This window comes from Acomys russatus, chromosome 14 (genome assembly GCF_903995435.1).
Source record: "Acomys russatus chromosome 14, mAcoRus1.1, whole genome shotgun sequence".
Taxonomy (NCBI): domain Eukaryota; kingdom Metazoa; phylum Chordata; class Mammalia; order Rodentia; family Muridae; genus Acomys; species Acomys russatus.
In genome coordinates this window covers 56,679,545-56,695,698 of record NC_067150.1, presented here as the reverse complement: position 1 = coordinate 56,695,698, position 16,154 = coordinate 56,679,545, and the positions used below count along the sequence as shown (strand labels likewise).

The 16,154-nt window shown below is 45.4% G+C and overlaps 1 protein-coding gene across 1 annotated transcript; it reads right to left on the bottom strand.

Moving 5' to 3' along the window:
• On the bottom strand, positions 1–15,175 carry Mtfmt (mitochondrial methionyl-tRNA formyltransferase). The gene is made up of 9 exons (XM_051156691.1): positions 14,956–15,175; positions 13,478–13,687; positions 11,592–11,714; positions 11,097–11,199; positions 10,020–10,095; positions 6,711–6,802; positions 2,572–2,650; positions 1,231–1,313; positions 1–391 (listed from the first exon to the last, which is right to left on the bottom strand). The coding sequence occupies exons 1-9, from the start codon at positions 15,159–15,161 to the stop codon at positions 191–193; spliced, it is 1,173 nt and encodes a 390-aa protein (XP_051012648.1). The 5' UTR covers positions 15,162–15,175; the 3' UTR covers positions 1–190.
• Between the last annotated feature and the right edge of the window lie 979 nt (positions 15,176–16,154).

The following is a 16,154-nucleotide window of genomic DNA, read 5'->3' as shown; positions in this document are numbered from 1 at the left end:
CTTCTTTTAGTAGTCAAGTAGAAAAGGCTGCTCTTAACTGTTGCACACAATGCAGAGTGTAAGACTTCCATCGTCTTGATAACCATTTTCTCTTTCTCCCACGGTGTCATCTTCTTTCACAGTCACGGCAGCTGCTTGTAAATAAAGCTTTTAATAAATTACAATGTGTAATAGGTCCTTGTCCATCTTCCTAGCTACTTAATGCACTGTTGCATAGCAACAATTTGGTTTTCTGCTGCATCTTTGTTGGAAGTCTGAGAGTCTGAAATCTGCACTGGCTTGGGTGAGCACGGGAATTTTTCTGGTACCACGTATGTAAATACCCATTGTAGAAATCAGTAGCCGTTAGTGTTTTCTTAAGCATTACTGATGGAACCCCAATCCAGCCATCCTAAAGGGCAAAGAACAGACAGTGACTAGACAGTGGGAACAAAACTTGAAAACAAAATAAAATGTACTTTATAAAATGTGTCCGGCATGGTGGTGTAGCACTGGGGAGGCAGGCCAGGCAGATCTCTGAGTTGGAGGTAAGCCAGGGTTACATGGTAAGACCCTGTCTTACAAAGGCAAAACAGGGTGGAGCGTGGTACTGCATGCCTTTAATCCCACCACTCAGGAGGCAGAGGCAGGGGGATCACTGTGAATTGGAGGCCAGCCTGGTCTACAAAGTGAGTCTAGGACAGCCAAGGCTACACAAAGAGACCTTGTCTCAAAGGAAAAAAAAAAAAAAAAAAAAAAAGCAAAACAAAAACCTCCTAAACTGTTATAGAAACAATTGCTGGTACTAAATGTCTAGCTGCGAAGAGCACTGCACTGAGCAAACGCCTGTCTCCAAGAGCCCCCACCCCCACCCAAGGAGGAACAGCAACTGTCCTGACACGGGGTAAAATAAAAAGTCTATCTGCAAAGTGCCTTAGTTTTCCAAAGGTCACATATCTTACTGTGAATCGTTATCCAACCATCACAACCCAAGGCCTGAGTTGCCTCAACAGTGACAAGCACACACTGCTCTTACAGAGGACCAACTCTGATTCTCAGCACCCACTGTCAGACAGCAGAACATACCTGCAATTCCAACACTTAGCAGAAGGGCTATACAGCGAGTTCAAGGCTGGCCTAGGCTATTTAAATGAGACCTCATCACAAAAGAAGGGAAAAGAAATGCAAACTACAAACCCAGGCCCCCCTCTCCCAAAAAATGACAGTAACTTGAAGCTATGGTCAGCATACCTTGCAGTGAACCAGCAGCATTTGCGACTGTCTGTGGTATACCACTGACCCTGGAGTCACAGTTTGTCCTGTTAATTTGGGGTCTAAAAAGGGGGGATGACACAAGAGAAATAATTAGACAACATCATGGCACTTCTTTTTTTGTTTTTTGAGACAGGGTTGCTCTGTGTAGCCTTGGCTGTCCTGGACTCACTTTGTAGACCAGGCTGGCCTCGAACTCACAGCGATCTGCTTGCCTCTGCCTCCCGAGTGCTGGGATTAAAGGCGTGCGCCACCATGCCCGGCTCATCATGGCACTTCTTAAAAATCAAAAACATTTTGGTGCTGGGATGTAGCATGGCATAGTACTTGCCCAGGATACACACACAAGAGCCTGGGCTCCACCATTAAAAAACAAAAAATTTAACAAGAACAAAAAAGAATCTTCAGAGGCAGAACTAATGACAGAAGGGGACACACTTGCTGAAGCCCCAACTCTGTCATCCAAAGCCTCTTGGAGAGCTATATGCTTTATATACGTTATAGGCCCAAAGGAAGTGTTCCTCACACATGAGAAGCTACAGTCCTTTGCTTCTTCCAGGGATCACCTTCAATGCTGCATCTATCAGTTCAGTACCATCATTCTGAGAGATTAATTGCCCAGTGTTGGAGCAACTCACACATGATTAAGACTTACTCTGGAAGGGTGGTGGTGGCGCATGCCTTTAATCCCAGTATCCAGGAGGCAGAGGCAGGTGCGTGTTTGTGAGTTCGAGGCCAACCTGGTGTATAAAACAAGTCCACGGCAGCCAGGGCTACACAGAGAAACCCTGCCTCAAAAAAAAAAAAAAAAAAAAAAAAAAAGACTTGCTCTGGCCCCTCTATTGCCCACTAATGGGTCCTGATTCCTGAGGCCCTCCCTCTGCCTCTGGAACAGAGGAGCCTCGCCTGTAGCTCGTCACATCCAGAGAATGCTGAGGGACCTCAGAAGGAACTGTAGCGTGAAACGGTGCGCTCTCCAGGCATTTTCATTACTATAGTCACCAGTGTAAAGTTAACTAAGCCATTCCACAGCTCCCAACCTTAATGCAAGAAGCCACAAAGTTTAAATGAGGCCAGCAACACTGCCAGCTTCCGGGGTCATATGATGCCTGCATGAGAAAATACACATGAATGGATACTGCGGAGGGTCAGGAGGGCAACTGTGAGGTGTTATCATTATTGGACTGAAAAATAACAAGACACGAATCCTTAAGCTTAGTAAATGAGAGGAAATTAGAAGTATGTGGAGGTAGGGGTCAGGACCCAATACATTTCAAACAGACTGTAGTTTGAACTTGTCAGCTATTCAAAAGTTAGCACCTGTGAGGATGGCATTGTTAACTTCTACGAGATCCAGAAGTTTAATGGTGTTCTCCATCCAGAGTGTCTGCAATGGAACCTGCAATTGGAATGGAAGGATTCATGAAGGAATGCACACGATGCCCAAAGCCCTGTGACACTGCCGTATACTAATCCACTCTGATGTTTCTTCCATGTCCAGAGGAAGTGGGCACTCAGTCACTAAATCTGCTGAAACATAGCCTGAATTTGACCTTCTGTATCATTTCTGCAGTGTAAGACCTTAAGTTTTATGTAAGAGTCAACTAGTAGGGACTGGAGAGGTGGCTCAGAGGTTAAGAGCACTGTCTGCTCTTCCAGAGGACCTGAGTTCAATTCCCAGGAACCACATGGTGGCTCACAACCATGTGTAATGTGATCTGGTGCCCTCTTCTGGCTTGCAGGTGTACATGCAAGTAGAGGGTCTCTCTGTGTAGCCTTGACTGTCCTGGACTTGCTTTGTAGACCAGGCTGGCCAGGAACTCAGTGATCCGCCTGTCTTTGCCTCCCAAGCGCTGGGATTAAAAGAGTGCGCCAGCTTAAATTTGCATACCCTTAATCTCAGCACTGGGTGGTAGAGGCAGGTGGATCCCTAAGAGTTTGAGGCTAGCCTAGTCTACATAGAGAATTATAGGCCAGCCAGGGCTACCATCTCAAATACAAACACACACATACAAAAAACAAAAAGAAAAGCCGAGTTGTATGACTGCTGGCAGAAAAATGTGACTGGCCTGTGCAAAGCCATGGGCTCCATCCATGTCCCTGAAAGGGACAAATCCAGTCACAAGGAGATTCCTCCCAGGTCTGCCAGCTAAGCAGGCATGGGGCTCACACCTAAATCCCATCACAGAAGGGTCTCCACAGGTTTAAGTCTACCCTGGCTACAGAGTAAGGTACTGCCATAAACAACAGCAACAACAAACAAAAACAAAACCCAGGGCTCTTTGTCTCTCATTACCCGTGTGCTGGGATTAAAGGCCTGTGCCACCACGCCTGGCCTGGTTGTGTGTGTGTGTGTGTGTGTGTGTGTGTGTGTGTAAATACTTGACCCATCTTTGGTTTTCTTTTCTTTTCTTTTTTTTAAAGGATTTATTTATTATGTATACAGTGTTTGCCTGCATGTAACACCTGCAGGCCACCTGCAGGCCAGACGAGGGCACCAGATCTCATTGTAGATGGTTGTGAGCCACCATGTAGTTGCTGGGAATTGAACTTAGGTCCTTTGGAAGAACAGTCAGTGCTCTTAACCTTTGAGACATCTCTCCAGCCCCATCTATGGTTTTCTTAAAATAAAAAGCAGATAACATGAATTTTACTTATTAACAAATTTCAGGCATATAATACTGCCAATCATATATTAACCATACGCGTACACATAAGTTTTATTTGTTGTTAGTTGTTTTTATCTTTTTAAGGTTTATTTATTGTTCATACAGTGCTCTGCCTGCATGTGTGCCTAAACGCCAGAAGAGGGCACCAAACCTCACTATAGATGGTTATGAGCCACCATGTGGTTGCTGGGAATTGAACTCAAGAGCACTGGCTGTTGTTCCAAAGGTTGTTGTTTGTTTGTTTGTGACAGGGTTTCTCTATGAAGCCCTCGCTGTCCTGGAACTCACTATGTAGTTCATCCGGCCTTGAACTCAGAGATCTGCCTGCCTCTGCCTCCCGAGTACTGGGATTAAAGCATGTGTCACTACAGGCTTAAGCAGTTTGATTTTTAAAATGTAGAATCAGGGCTGGAGAGATGGCTCAGTGGTTAAGAGCATAGGCTGCTCTTCCAGAGGTCCTGGGTTTGATTCCAGAGTCTACATGGCAACTCGTAACTGTCTGTAACTCCAGTCCCAGGGAGCATTAGAGACATCCATGCAGGCAAAATGCCCATGTACATAAAATGAAACAAAATAAAATAAAGGTAGAGTCTTGTGGCCTCCATCTGAGACTAGAGAGATGGCTCAGTGGTTAAGAGCTTACTGTGTAATCATAGGACAGGAATTCGTACCCCATCCCCCACATAACAAGTATGACATCCAGGAAACAGCTGTACCTACAGCTCTGAAGGATCAGATGGCCTCTCCTGGCCTGTGTGCATGCATGGGCATGTGCACCTGCACATACACGCTCACACACGCAGGCACACAAGCACACAAGCACACACATAAATAATTAAATAAATCTTAAAAAGAAAAAAAGAAAAAGTGGCGGTGGCTTTCACTGGCATTGTCCAGCCAGGTGCCCAGTAGTGCTTTTTACTAGATAATCCACTTCCCCCTGATGTGAAATTCCATCTTTGCTACTTTAACACATTTACAATATATAACAAACACAACAAAAGTTGATTGAAGGTCTAATAAAAATCAACATACCAGAAAGAATTCCTCTCAGTTTCTCTGAGCTTGTTATTTTTAGACTGTACTTTGATGTTGATTTTTCACAATATTTACTTATTTAATGTATATGAGTGCCCTATCTGCATGTACACCTGCACACTAGAAAAGGCATCAGATCCCATTATAGATGGTTGTGAGCCAACACATGGTTGCTGGGAATTGAAGTCAGGACCTCTGAAAGAGCAGACAGTGTTCTTAATCTCTGAGCCATCTCTCCAGCACCCCAACCCCTTTTTTGTTTTTCGAGACAGGGTTTCTCTGTGTAGCCTTGGCTGTCCTGGACTCACTTTGTAGACCAGGCTGGCCTCAAACTCACAGCGATCCACCTGCCTCTGCCTCCAAGGTGCTGGGATTAAAAGCGTGCCTGGCCCCAATGTTGAATTTTTAAGACATGACCTGTGTATGCGTGGAAACAGGGGGATGTAGACGTCAAAACCAGTTTGGGTTACACACTGAGTACCTCAAAAAGACAGAAAGAAGGCAGGTACTGGTATCACCCCAGTTCTTAGAAGGTTGATACAAGAGACCACCTGAATGTGAGCGACAGACAAGCAGCTGAGATGCCTATTAACACATCAGAGCGACCTTGTCTCTAGGTTCTCCGGGCATCCCTTAGTGACACCTGTGACACTTCCCTCGACCCTCAACTTTGCAGCCCAGGGACTGGTATTCCCCTCTCCCAGAGGCCCTTCCCTACCTATATAATCCAGGCATTTTGTTCTCTCCCCCCCCACCCCACATTTTTCTCTTCCTGTGTACATATTCTCTCTCTCCTCCCCTGTCGTCTCCCAGTCTACATGGTGATTTCTCTGGCTCCGTTCCTTGAGACTGGTGTACCTGCCTGAGGACTGCCCCCAATAAACATGCTTTCTACTTTTATTTGGGCTTGAATTGCTTATTTCATCTGCAAAGAAAACCTATTTGTGAGGACAGTATGGGCCACATGGCGGGTTCCAGACTAGCCTGGACCAAAAACTGAGACTTGATCTCCAAACAAACTGAGGGCTGGAGATGACTTAGCAGCTAAGAGCAAGTGCTGTTCTTACAGAAGATACAGGTTCGGCTCCCAGCACCCACACCAAGCGGCTCACGATCGCCTCTAACCCCAGCTTTAGAGGGATGTGATGCCCTTTTCTGGCTTCCATAGGTACAGGGTGGGCACACACACCTTGAACACACACACACACACACACACACACACACTGAACACACATATATACACATAATTAAAAATATAATCTTTTTATAAAGCATAACTGTAAAATACTGACCAGAGACAGAAAGATATATGAGACAGAGTGAGAGGACGCAGACATTGCGTCGTGACTGGCCATATCTCAGCTACTTATCTCCTTTTCATTTTCCTTGTCTATGACACGGGATAATCAAACCTGCTTAGGAGATACTGTAGAGTGTACACTTGAAAGCACTTTGTGAATTCCAAGACCACTATCAAAACTTTAAAGTTTAAGAAAACTTCCAGCTGGCTGTAGTGGCCCATGTCTGTAATCCCAGCAGCCAGGGAGGCAGGGATCTCTGTGAGTTCGAGGCCAGCCTGGTCTACAATGTAAATGTCTCCAAAAAACAAACAAACAAACAAACCAAAACAAAACAAAACAAAAAAGGAAAGAAAAAAAAGAAAAGAAAATTTCCTAGACTTAGTTTATAAGGTTCATTTCTAAACAAATATATCCAGAAAGGAAACCACACGGTGAAAACTTTTCAACTCACTATATCCCCAATGGCGAGGTGAAGTCTGAGCACTTGCTCTGAGGTTTGCTCCTCCCAGTTAACACAGCTGGTGCCAGCAGAAACCTTAGGGGCTGCAAGATGAGACATGAGTAAGAATGAAGAGAGTTACAGACGTAAGGCCTTTAGATGAGCACGCTCAGCTTTTCCACGCGTGTGACCCTGAGTTCAATCCCTGGGACTTCCGCAGCGGGAGAAGCAGCTACTGAAAACCATTCTCTGGCCACTCAGGGCCATGGCTCACACACTTGCCTCTGCATAAATGAAGAAAACAATTTATCAGCCCAGAAAGGATAAGATGATTCTGTTAGACTATATAAAAACATGCTTTTTAGGGCCAGGTGTGGTGGCGCACGCCTTTGATCCCAGCACTCGGGAGGCAGAGGCAGGCGGTTCACTGTGGTTTAAGCCCAGCCTGGTCTACAAAGCGAGTCCAGGACAGCCAAGGCTACACAGGAAACCCTGTCTAGAAAAAAACAAAAACCATGCTTTTTAGCTATTGTGGTGGTGCACACCTTTGAGCCCAGCACTCTGGAGGCAGAGGGAGGCAGGTCTCTGTGAGTTTAAGGCCAGCCTGGTCTACAGAGTGAGTCTCAGGACAGCCAAGGGGTGCATAGCGAGACTCTGTCTCAAAAAATAAACAAACAAATAAAGCAAACATTTTAAAAATGACAAATAAATGACATAAGTTAAAGTTAATAAATGTCAAACTGGCTGGGCCTGGTGGACATGCCTGTAATCTCAGCACTCTGGGAGGCAGAGGCAGGTGAATCTCTGTGAGTTCAAGGCCAGCCTGGTCTACAAAGCGAGTCCAGGACAGCTGGGGCTACACAGAGAAACCCTGTCTCTAAAAACCAAGCCAAACTGAAAGACCATGTAGTTCAATTAGAGGCTGAAGTTCAGTATTATAGAAAATGCTCTAATAAGTAAAAAGGAAAAACCAAAATCCTGATAGAGAAAAACGGACCAACAGTAAGACACCTCCCAGAATGAAGAAACGCAAAGCATAAGAGCACTCCTTAAACACATAAAAACGTTAATGCCACTCACAGGAATAACACACATTAAAACTACTCCAATATTTATTTACTCTTTTTTTTTTTTTTTTTAAACAAAGGGGTTTATTATATAGCCCAGGTTGGCCTTGCACGAGACATCTGTCTGCCTTGCTGTGAGTCAGCTGGGATTACAGGGATGAGCCTCGATGCTCGACTCAGCCTCATCTACTGGGTTAGGAAGCATCAAGTGATAACAGAATTCAGGATTCAGCCTACATGCCTCAGCCAGGCATCCGTTGAATAAACGGGACAGATACACACAAGCGGGAATTCTGCTGATGAAACAAAAGCAAGAAGCAGGGTCTACACAGACAGCTCATGGTTTACAGCATTTGCTCCTTAGTTCCCAGCACCCACAAGGTGCCTCACAGCTGTTTGCAACCCCAGTTCCAGAACACTCTCTTTTGACCCTGTCCACACATGTTGTACAGACACACATGCAGCAAAAAACCCACATACACATAAAATAATTTTTAAAGGGAAAAATATGGGAGCTGGATGACTCAGAGGTTAAGAGCACTGACTGTTCTCCCAAATGTCCTGAGTTCAATTTCCAGCAACCCCATGGTGGCTCATAACCATCTATAAGGAGACATGGTGCCCTCTTCTGGTGGGCAGGTGTACATGCAGATAGACCATTGTATATATAATAAATCTCAGGGAGGCAGAGGCAGGCAGATCTCTGTGAGTTTGACGCCAGCCTAGTCTACAAAGTGAGTCCACGATAGCCAGGGCTAACACAGGGAAACCCTGTCTTGAAAAAAAATTAAAGAAGCAGTGTCAAAGATGTTCTGTTAATTGCAAAAATCAATAGAAACCATATAAATAAATAACAAAGAAAGATAGTAAATATTTTTAATAAAATAAACAAAAGAGGCCAAGTGTGGTGTCACACATCTGTAATCCAGGACTGAGGGGTTGAAGGCAAGATGATCAGGAGTCCAAGGCCATCCTCCACCACATAGCAAGTTTAAGGCTAGCCTGGGCTATATGAGACCATATCTCAAAAAGCCAAAATTCAAAAATCAACAAAGAGCAAGAAGAGAAACAGTAACTGGGCTCTAGCGCAGTCTTTTCTGACTTGAAGGCATTTCTGTTCTGATTTGGTGGGACTGGCACCATGCAAGCAGTCTACTAAAGCTCTGCTATGCTCCAGATATCTTTATGGTTAATTTTTCCCTCCAAACTACATTCCGAGGTGTGCTAGCACATGCCTATAATTCAAGTACTTGGGAAGCTGAGACAGGAGGATTGATGTGATTTCTAGGCTATGGCTGGTCTATTTAGCAAGACCCTGTCTCAAACAAAAAGGAAACTCAAAACATACCAGGACATTTTACATTTTGGGGTGACTAGTATTATACTAGCAAAAACAAAGATTCAAGCACTCTTGAAAATGTGTTCCTTGGATCCTAGCTTTTTTTTGTTTCGTTTTGTTTGTTGTTTGTTTCTCAAGGCAAGGTTTTTCTGTGTAGCCTTGGCTGTCCTGGACTCTCTTTGTAGACCAGGCTGGCCTGCAACACACAGAGATCTGCCTGCCCCTGCCTCCTGAGTGCACCACCACACCTGGCTTTTTTCTTTTCTTTTTTTTAATGGATATAAAATAAAACTTTGGACATTTAGGAAAACCTATATGGACTGGATATCGGATGCTATCACGACATGTTCAATGCCTTTGTGTTTTTTTTGTTTTTGTTTTTTGTTTTTTTTGGTGTGTGTGTGTGTTTTGTTTTTATTGTTTTAGGATTTAAAAAGTGTTACCTTTCATTTTATGTGTATGTTCTGCCTGCATGAATTCTCTGTGTGTATCACATTCATGGATACCCACACAGGACAGAAGAAAGTGTTGGATCTCTTGGGACTAGAGTTACAGATGGTTGTGAGCAACCATGTGGGTGCTGGGAGTCTAATCTCGAGTTGCCAGTGCTCTTAACCACTGAGCTGTCTCTCTAAGAAGTGTGTGCTAATGAAATTGGACATGAACTTTGTCATTTATACTAGCGGATGAGCAATCTGAATTTAAAATATATACACTAAATATACATACAGAAAGATTTGAGGCAAATAGAAGTGATAAATGCTTCTCAAGATAAGCAGCCGAGGGAAACGTTGAGAATGAAGTTGGGAAATTACGGCATATGCACAGATGGCCACGATCAAGTCAGAGCTTCAGCCACCACCACGACAAACAGAACCTTCCCCAGAGGTGAGAGCACCTATGGCCTTCACTCACCATACGTCGCTCCCTCGGCTGGCTGCGGCCTTCCATTGTTCAGGCTTTCGGGCAAATTTCTCAAAACTGAGATAAGCTACAAATACAAAAAAAAAAAAAAAAAAAGGAGAGCACAGAGTATGTCCAGCAGCGATAGTACAGTAAAGTACCCTGTCCCAGCCAAGAGTCATGGTAAACTGGCTTTGCCTGTAAGAATGCACTGATGGGCGGCAGCGGGGCCTCACAGCAGCACGTGCCAATCCTCCTGTAACTGACTAGGGCTCTCATTTTGGAAAAGTTCTTTGACTTGTCTGTAGCCCCCAGTGTTGTGAAATGAGTGGTGGCGGCAGCAATTACCTCAGAGGTTGTTGGGAGGATGCAAAAGAAAATTCATAGAGTATCTAGAAAGGTCTAGACAAATGGCAGCCCCACTGAAAGTCACTGCCAACGGAATGCCGAGAACAGGAAGTGCTGACCACACAGCCGGGAAATGTGTGGGTTCCTAGTGGCTGCTCGCCGAGTGAGAGAAGCAGGGAGGGACGTAGGAGAGATGGGAGGGGGCACCTGAGAAGAATAAACTAAACGCCTCGCTCTGAAATGGAGGGGCCACCGAAGATCGCCTATTTTATTTGAGAGCGTTTATTAAGCACCCACTCTGCACTCCTCAATGGTCACAAATTCTGGGCTAATTTTTAGAAAGCCAGCGACAGGAAGTGCTCTGCTTGGTTGTTAAGGCAGGGTCTCACTAACCCAGGCTGACACGGAGCTCATGATCCTCCTGCCTCAGCCTCCTGAGTGTTGAGATTACAGGCGAATATGACCACGTTTGGTCGCAATCTGTCTTGCTCTCTCTCTCTCATGTTATTATTTTTTAATTATTGTTTATAGTGTGTACATGAACTGATGTGGAGGTCAGAGAACTTGCAGGACTCGGTTCTCTTCTTCCATCGTGCGGGTTCGAGCCTTCTCACCGCCACCTCCAACCCCACCAATGAAGCTTAGAAATTACAAGTCGTAACATTTGTATTGCATTGCTTAAGAAGCCTCCTCAGTAAAGGAAAAGGGGGCGGGGACACGATGAGGACACACACACTGTACCATGTTGGCACCGAGTTTTGACAACACCGCTTCCAATTCCTTTGATGTGCTCCTGGGAGGCACAGGCATGGTTTCCTGCTTGATAATTGGACCTATATCAAATCTAGCAAGGAAAAAAAAGGAGCCAACATTATTATTTGTTAAGACAAATGCATTTGTCTACACAGCAAAAAGACAGTTTTGTAGGCTATTAAAAAATCCAAAACCAACACACAGAAACAAAAAGCCATGCCCCAAATCCATCTGTCATTTATTTTTTTTTATAGATACCCAGGTGTTAATAATCCAGTGACCAATTTACAAGGATTTGAAGACTGTATAACCTCAGAAGACACACGACTTGTGTTAGGAACTAGGGGTACTTAAAGCAACTACAAAAGCAAAGGGCAACACTGGGGAGTTACCCAAGTCAGCACACCCTGCCCGTTCCCCCAACCGCTAAGACCTCAGACAGACAGACAGACGGACACCACAGTTTAAATTAACAAGCTCTACCTTTTGGGTCTGATTTGCATAATCGTTACGCCAGTGACTGTGTCCCCATGGAGCACTGTGTGGATTATTGGAGCAGGACCACGCCACCTCGGGAGGCAACTGGGGTGCACGTTCAATATGCCACTGTGTTAGGAAAGGCAGAAATCAGTACTGCTACCAACTAACATGCACTTTCACCATTAGACTTTCTAAGAGCTGCGTGTGGTGGCGTGTAATAACAGTAACACTGGGAAATCTGTGGCAGGAGAGTAGCTGTGAGTCTCAAAACACTCAATACCCCCCCCCCCCAAACACCTGACAGCTTGTATCACCTAAAATATATGACTTGTAGGGTAGAAAGTACATGACCGTCAGGTTTGTATCACCTAAAACATAAAGTCAGAGGTAAGTCCGCTCTCTTACCATAAGCAACCAATGAAATTTAATTAAAAGCAGAACAAGTAAGTAGAGGCTGGCGAGATGGCTAAGTGGTTAAGAGCACCTGTTAAGAGGACCAGGGTTCAGGCTCCCACCCGTAACTCCAGTTCCAGGGAATCCGACACCCTCTTCCGACCTCCCTGGACACCAGGCACGCAGGTGCTGCGCATACACATTACGCAAGCAACACACTCATACACATAAAATACACAGATCTACACAAAAAACCTTAGTAAAAAAAAATACTAGAAACACTTTATAAGATCCATGTCATTGGGTGATATCTCTAGCCCACCACTGGGCAACACAGTCTGACGGAGCGGCATCAGGCATACCAGCTGCCGTTGATTGAAATGCCATCAAATACATGAAGAGTTTTTCAGATAAAGGGAATAGTGTGGAGATTTTCTTTTTACTGACAGGGCCAGCGACAACAGAGGCCAGCAGGGAGGTGACTGCAGTAACGGGGGTCGGAGGAACCAACGCAGGTGATGGAGCCACCAGAATCTTTTACTTTTGAAGCCATTGGGATTTCATAATGGACTGGACGTGAAACACCAGATAACCAAAGAATGACTTTAGGCCCAAACATCCAACAGGCTGGGGTTGCTATTTCTTGAGATAAAGATCTGCAAAGGTGTTCAAGTCTCTTCAGTGAGAGAAGCCTCTGGGACAGAAGCAGAACTGTGGACAAGGAGGGTGCCTGGAGTTCAGGCAGGGGGCTGGGGTAGTGAGCAGATACATGAAATTTAAATGAGGGCAGGTTTGGGCCAAGGAGTAATAAACAGCTTAACAACACATTTGACATTTTGTGCCTAAAATAAATCTTATTTTAAAAGAAGAAATATTTTAACCTAGGCCTGGTGGCACTTGGGGCAGATGCAGGCAGACCTCTGTGAGGTTGAGGCCAGCTGGATATACATGTTGAATTCCAGGGCAGCCAGAGCTACATCTACTGGGACCCTGTCTGGAAAAATGAAGTAATTAAAATTTAAGAAAAAAGAAAAAGAAAATACAGTTTGCCGGGTGGTGGTAGTGCACATCCTTAATCCCAGCACTTGGGAGGCAGAGGCAGGTGGATCTCTGTGGGTTCCAGGTCAGTCTGGTCTACAAAGCAAGTCCAGGACAGTCAGGGCTGTTACACAGAGAAACCCTGTCTTAAACAAAACAAAACAAAACAAAAACAAGAAAATACAGTTTAAGCCAGGCATGGTGGCACACGCCTTTAATCCCAGTACTCCGGAGGCAGAGGCAGGTGGATCGTTGTGAGTTCGAGGCCAGCCTGGTCTACAGAGTGAGTCCAGGACAGCTAAGGCTACACAGAGAAACCCTATCTCGAAAAAACAAAAAACAAACAAACACCCACAAATGAACAGAAAATACAGTTTAAACAATGGCATTTTAGATACTAGACCCACTCATAAAAGACATGATCTCTATACTGTATTTTTTTTATAAATAAAACTTACTAGGGAAACTTAAGAATAAGAGCCTCACTCAAAAGTCGTCCAAAGGAAACCACTACTCCAACGTCATACTCCCCGGGTCCCACGTCGGGCCACTCGTACACCGGGAGCTGGGACTGTAGAGCATACTGCTTCACGGGGAGTCCTTTGGGGGATGGCGAAGGTAATGTGACCACCTCCAATTTTTCAATTAACTTTTCCTCTTTGTTGTCTCTGCATTAGAAAGATTGGAGAAAAATTTGACAGTGTCCGGGCAACAACTCAAAGCTAAACTACTTCACATACAACAAGTAGATTCTATGATTAAACTCACTGCACACTTAAGGATAAAATAATTAAAATCAGTGCAACCAAAAAATTGGCTTTTTCATTTAATTAAAAAATTTAATTTTTGCTGGGCATGGTGGCACACGCCTGTAATCCCAGCACTAGGGGAGGCAGAGGCAGGTATGAGTTCGAGGCCAGCCTGGTCCACAAAAGCAAGTCCAGGACAGCCAAGGCTAGACAGAGAAACCCTGTGTAGGTTTTTCCTGTCTCGAAAAACCAAAATAAATAAATAAGTGAATAAATAAGCAAATTTTATTTATTATTATATTGTGTTATGTGTTATATTTGTGTGTTAGTGCGGCATGGGCTACAGCATGTGTGGGAGTGAGATGCTAACTTTCAGGAGTCTGTCACAGCACCCACAACGTGTAGTTCAAAACTGCCTGTAACTCCAGCTCCAGGGAATCTGACGCTCTCTCCCGGCCTCCACGGGCACCAGCACGCACATGCTTACAGAGACACACACGTACAAACAAAATTAAAAACTAAATCTTAAAAAAAAAAAATCTTATTTTAAAAGAAAAATAAGGGGCCGGGCAAGGTGGCGCACACCTTTAATTCCAGCAGAGGCAGGCGAATCACTGAGCCTGGTCTAAAAAGCGAGTCCAGAACACAGAGAAACCCTGTCTCAAAAAACCAAACAAAACAAAAACAAAAAGTATATACATATATATGTGTGTGTGTGTATATTATGCCAGGAGATAAGAGAACGATAAATAACTAAATAACCTTAAGCTGGGAGCAAAGTGGGGCGGTAAACAGATGAGACTTTCAGGAAACACTGAATTACAAATAACTTTCTCCCTAGTAGACAAGGTCTGTTAAGAAATCTCACGAATATTACACGTATACGGACTGTTCTTGGAAATGTATTCCCGCCCTAGGAAACACGGGTGTACAGGAGAGCAAGGAACTGGAGGCCACCAACCGGATGGCTGGCCAGCCGCAGCGGTACCGGGAAGGGACCTCTGGAGTGGCAGTCCACTTCAGCCAACCGGCTCTGCGCACGGCCTTGGGCACTGGCGGGGCCTCTCCTGCTCTCGGTGCTGCAGGAGCCACAGTAGCCTCGCAGGTCCGCACCCCACGGCCTTCCCGGGACCCCGGGACCCGCTCGCCGCCCGGCTCGGCGTTGGGCCCCCACCCCAGCCTGGTACCTGGCGGCGTGCAGCGCCCGCAGCGCCTCCCGGGAAAAGAGGTCGGTGCCGAAGAACAGCACCCGCCAGGGCGGCTTCTCCCGGACTCGGGGTCCTCGGCTGTCCTTCTCGTCAGAGGAGCCGCGGAGTCCGGCCGACAACCGACAGGAGCAGCGAGGCCTCTTTCCCGCCAGCCACGGACCCCAACAGCGTCGCACGCAGAGCATCACCTCGGCCCGGAGCGGCCCACCATACGCATGCGCGCCTAGGGGGCGGGGCATATGGCTGAAGGGCCCCAGACGCAAGCAGAGAACGGGGCGGGGCCTGCGCATTGGAGGCGTGGCCCAACTGAGCAAGTGCTCAGGAAGAAATTTGAGGGATTTTTGTTTGTTTGTTTCTTTTGTTTTTCCAGACAAGGTTTCTGTGTGTGGCCTTGGCTGTCCTGGACTCATTTTGTAGACCAGGCTGGTCTAGAGCTAACAGCGATCCGCCTGCCTCAGTCTCCCCGAGTGCTAGAATTACTGGCGTGAGCCACCAGGTCCAAAATTCGAAGGTTCTAGGGAGTTTGATGCCTAACGATTTAGCCAAGTCCCTCAAAGAACACTGCCTACACATACACATAAACAAGATGTTTGCTCGTACACATAAAACAAACTTTAAAAAAAATTTTTTTATTTTGTTTTTCGAGACAGGGTTTCTCTGTGTAGCCTTGGTTGTCCTGGACTCGCTTTGTAGACCAGGCTAGCCTCGAACTCAGTGATCCACCTGCCTCTGCCTCCCGAGTGCTGGGATTAAAGGTGTGCGCCACCACGCCCAGCTACCTAAAACAAACTTTTAAAAGAAATTCTTTGAAAGACTTCACAATTTTTAAATTTTTATTTATTTTTGTTTCATGTACATTGGTGTTTTGCCTGCATGTATGTCTGTGTAAAGGTGTCAGATCACCAAAAACTGGAGTTAGAGACAGTTGTGAGCTGCCATGTGGTCTGGGTCCTCTGAAAGAGAAAAGAGAAATTAGTGGTCTTCACCACTGAGTCATCTCTTCAACCTCACATTTTATTTTTAATCGTGTGTGTGTGTGTGTGTGTGTGTGTGTGTGTGTGTGTGTGTACACTTATCTGATCAGTCCCAGAATCCTAACTTAGGAGAGTGGGATATGATTGTAACACTGAAGCTACTGTCTTTTGAATACTGACGAAAGTGTGATCTATTGGGCCTGG

Coding starts and splice junctions, on each gene's coding strand:
- Mtfmt (XM_051156691.1), bottom strand. CDS start 15,161: ATGCTCTGCGTGCGACGCTGTTGGGGTCCGTGGCTGGCGGGAAAGAGG. Junction 13,688..14,955: donor CGGGCGCTGCACGCCGCCAG/GTACCAGGCTGG, acceptor TTTCTAATGCAG/AGACAACAAAGAGGAAAAGT. Junction 2,651..6,710: donor ACCTCGCCATTGGGGATATA/GTGAGTTGAAAA, acceptor TTCCAATTGCAG/GTTCCATTGCAGACACTCTG.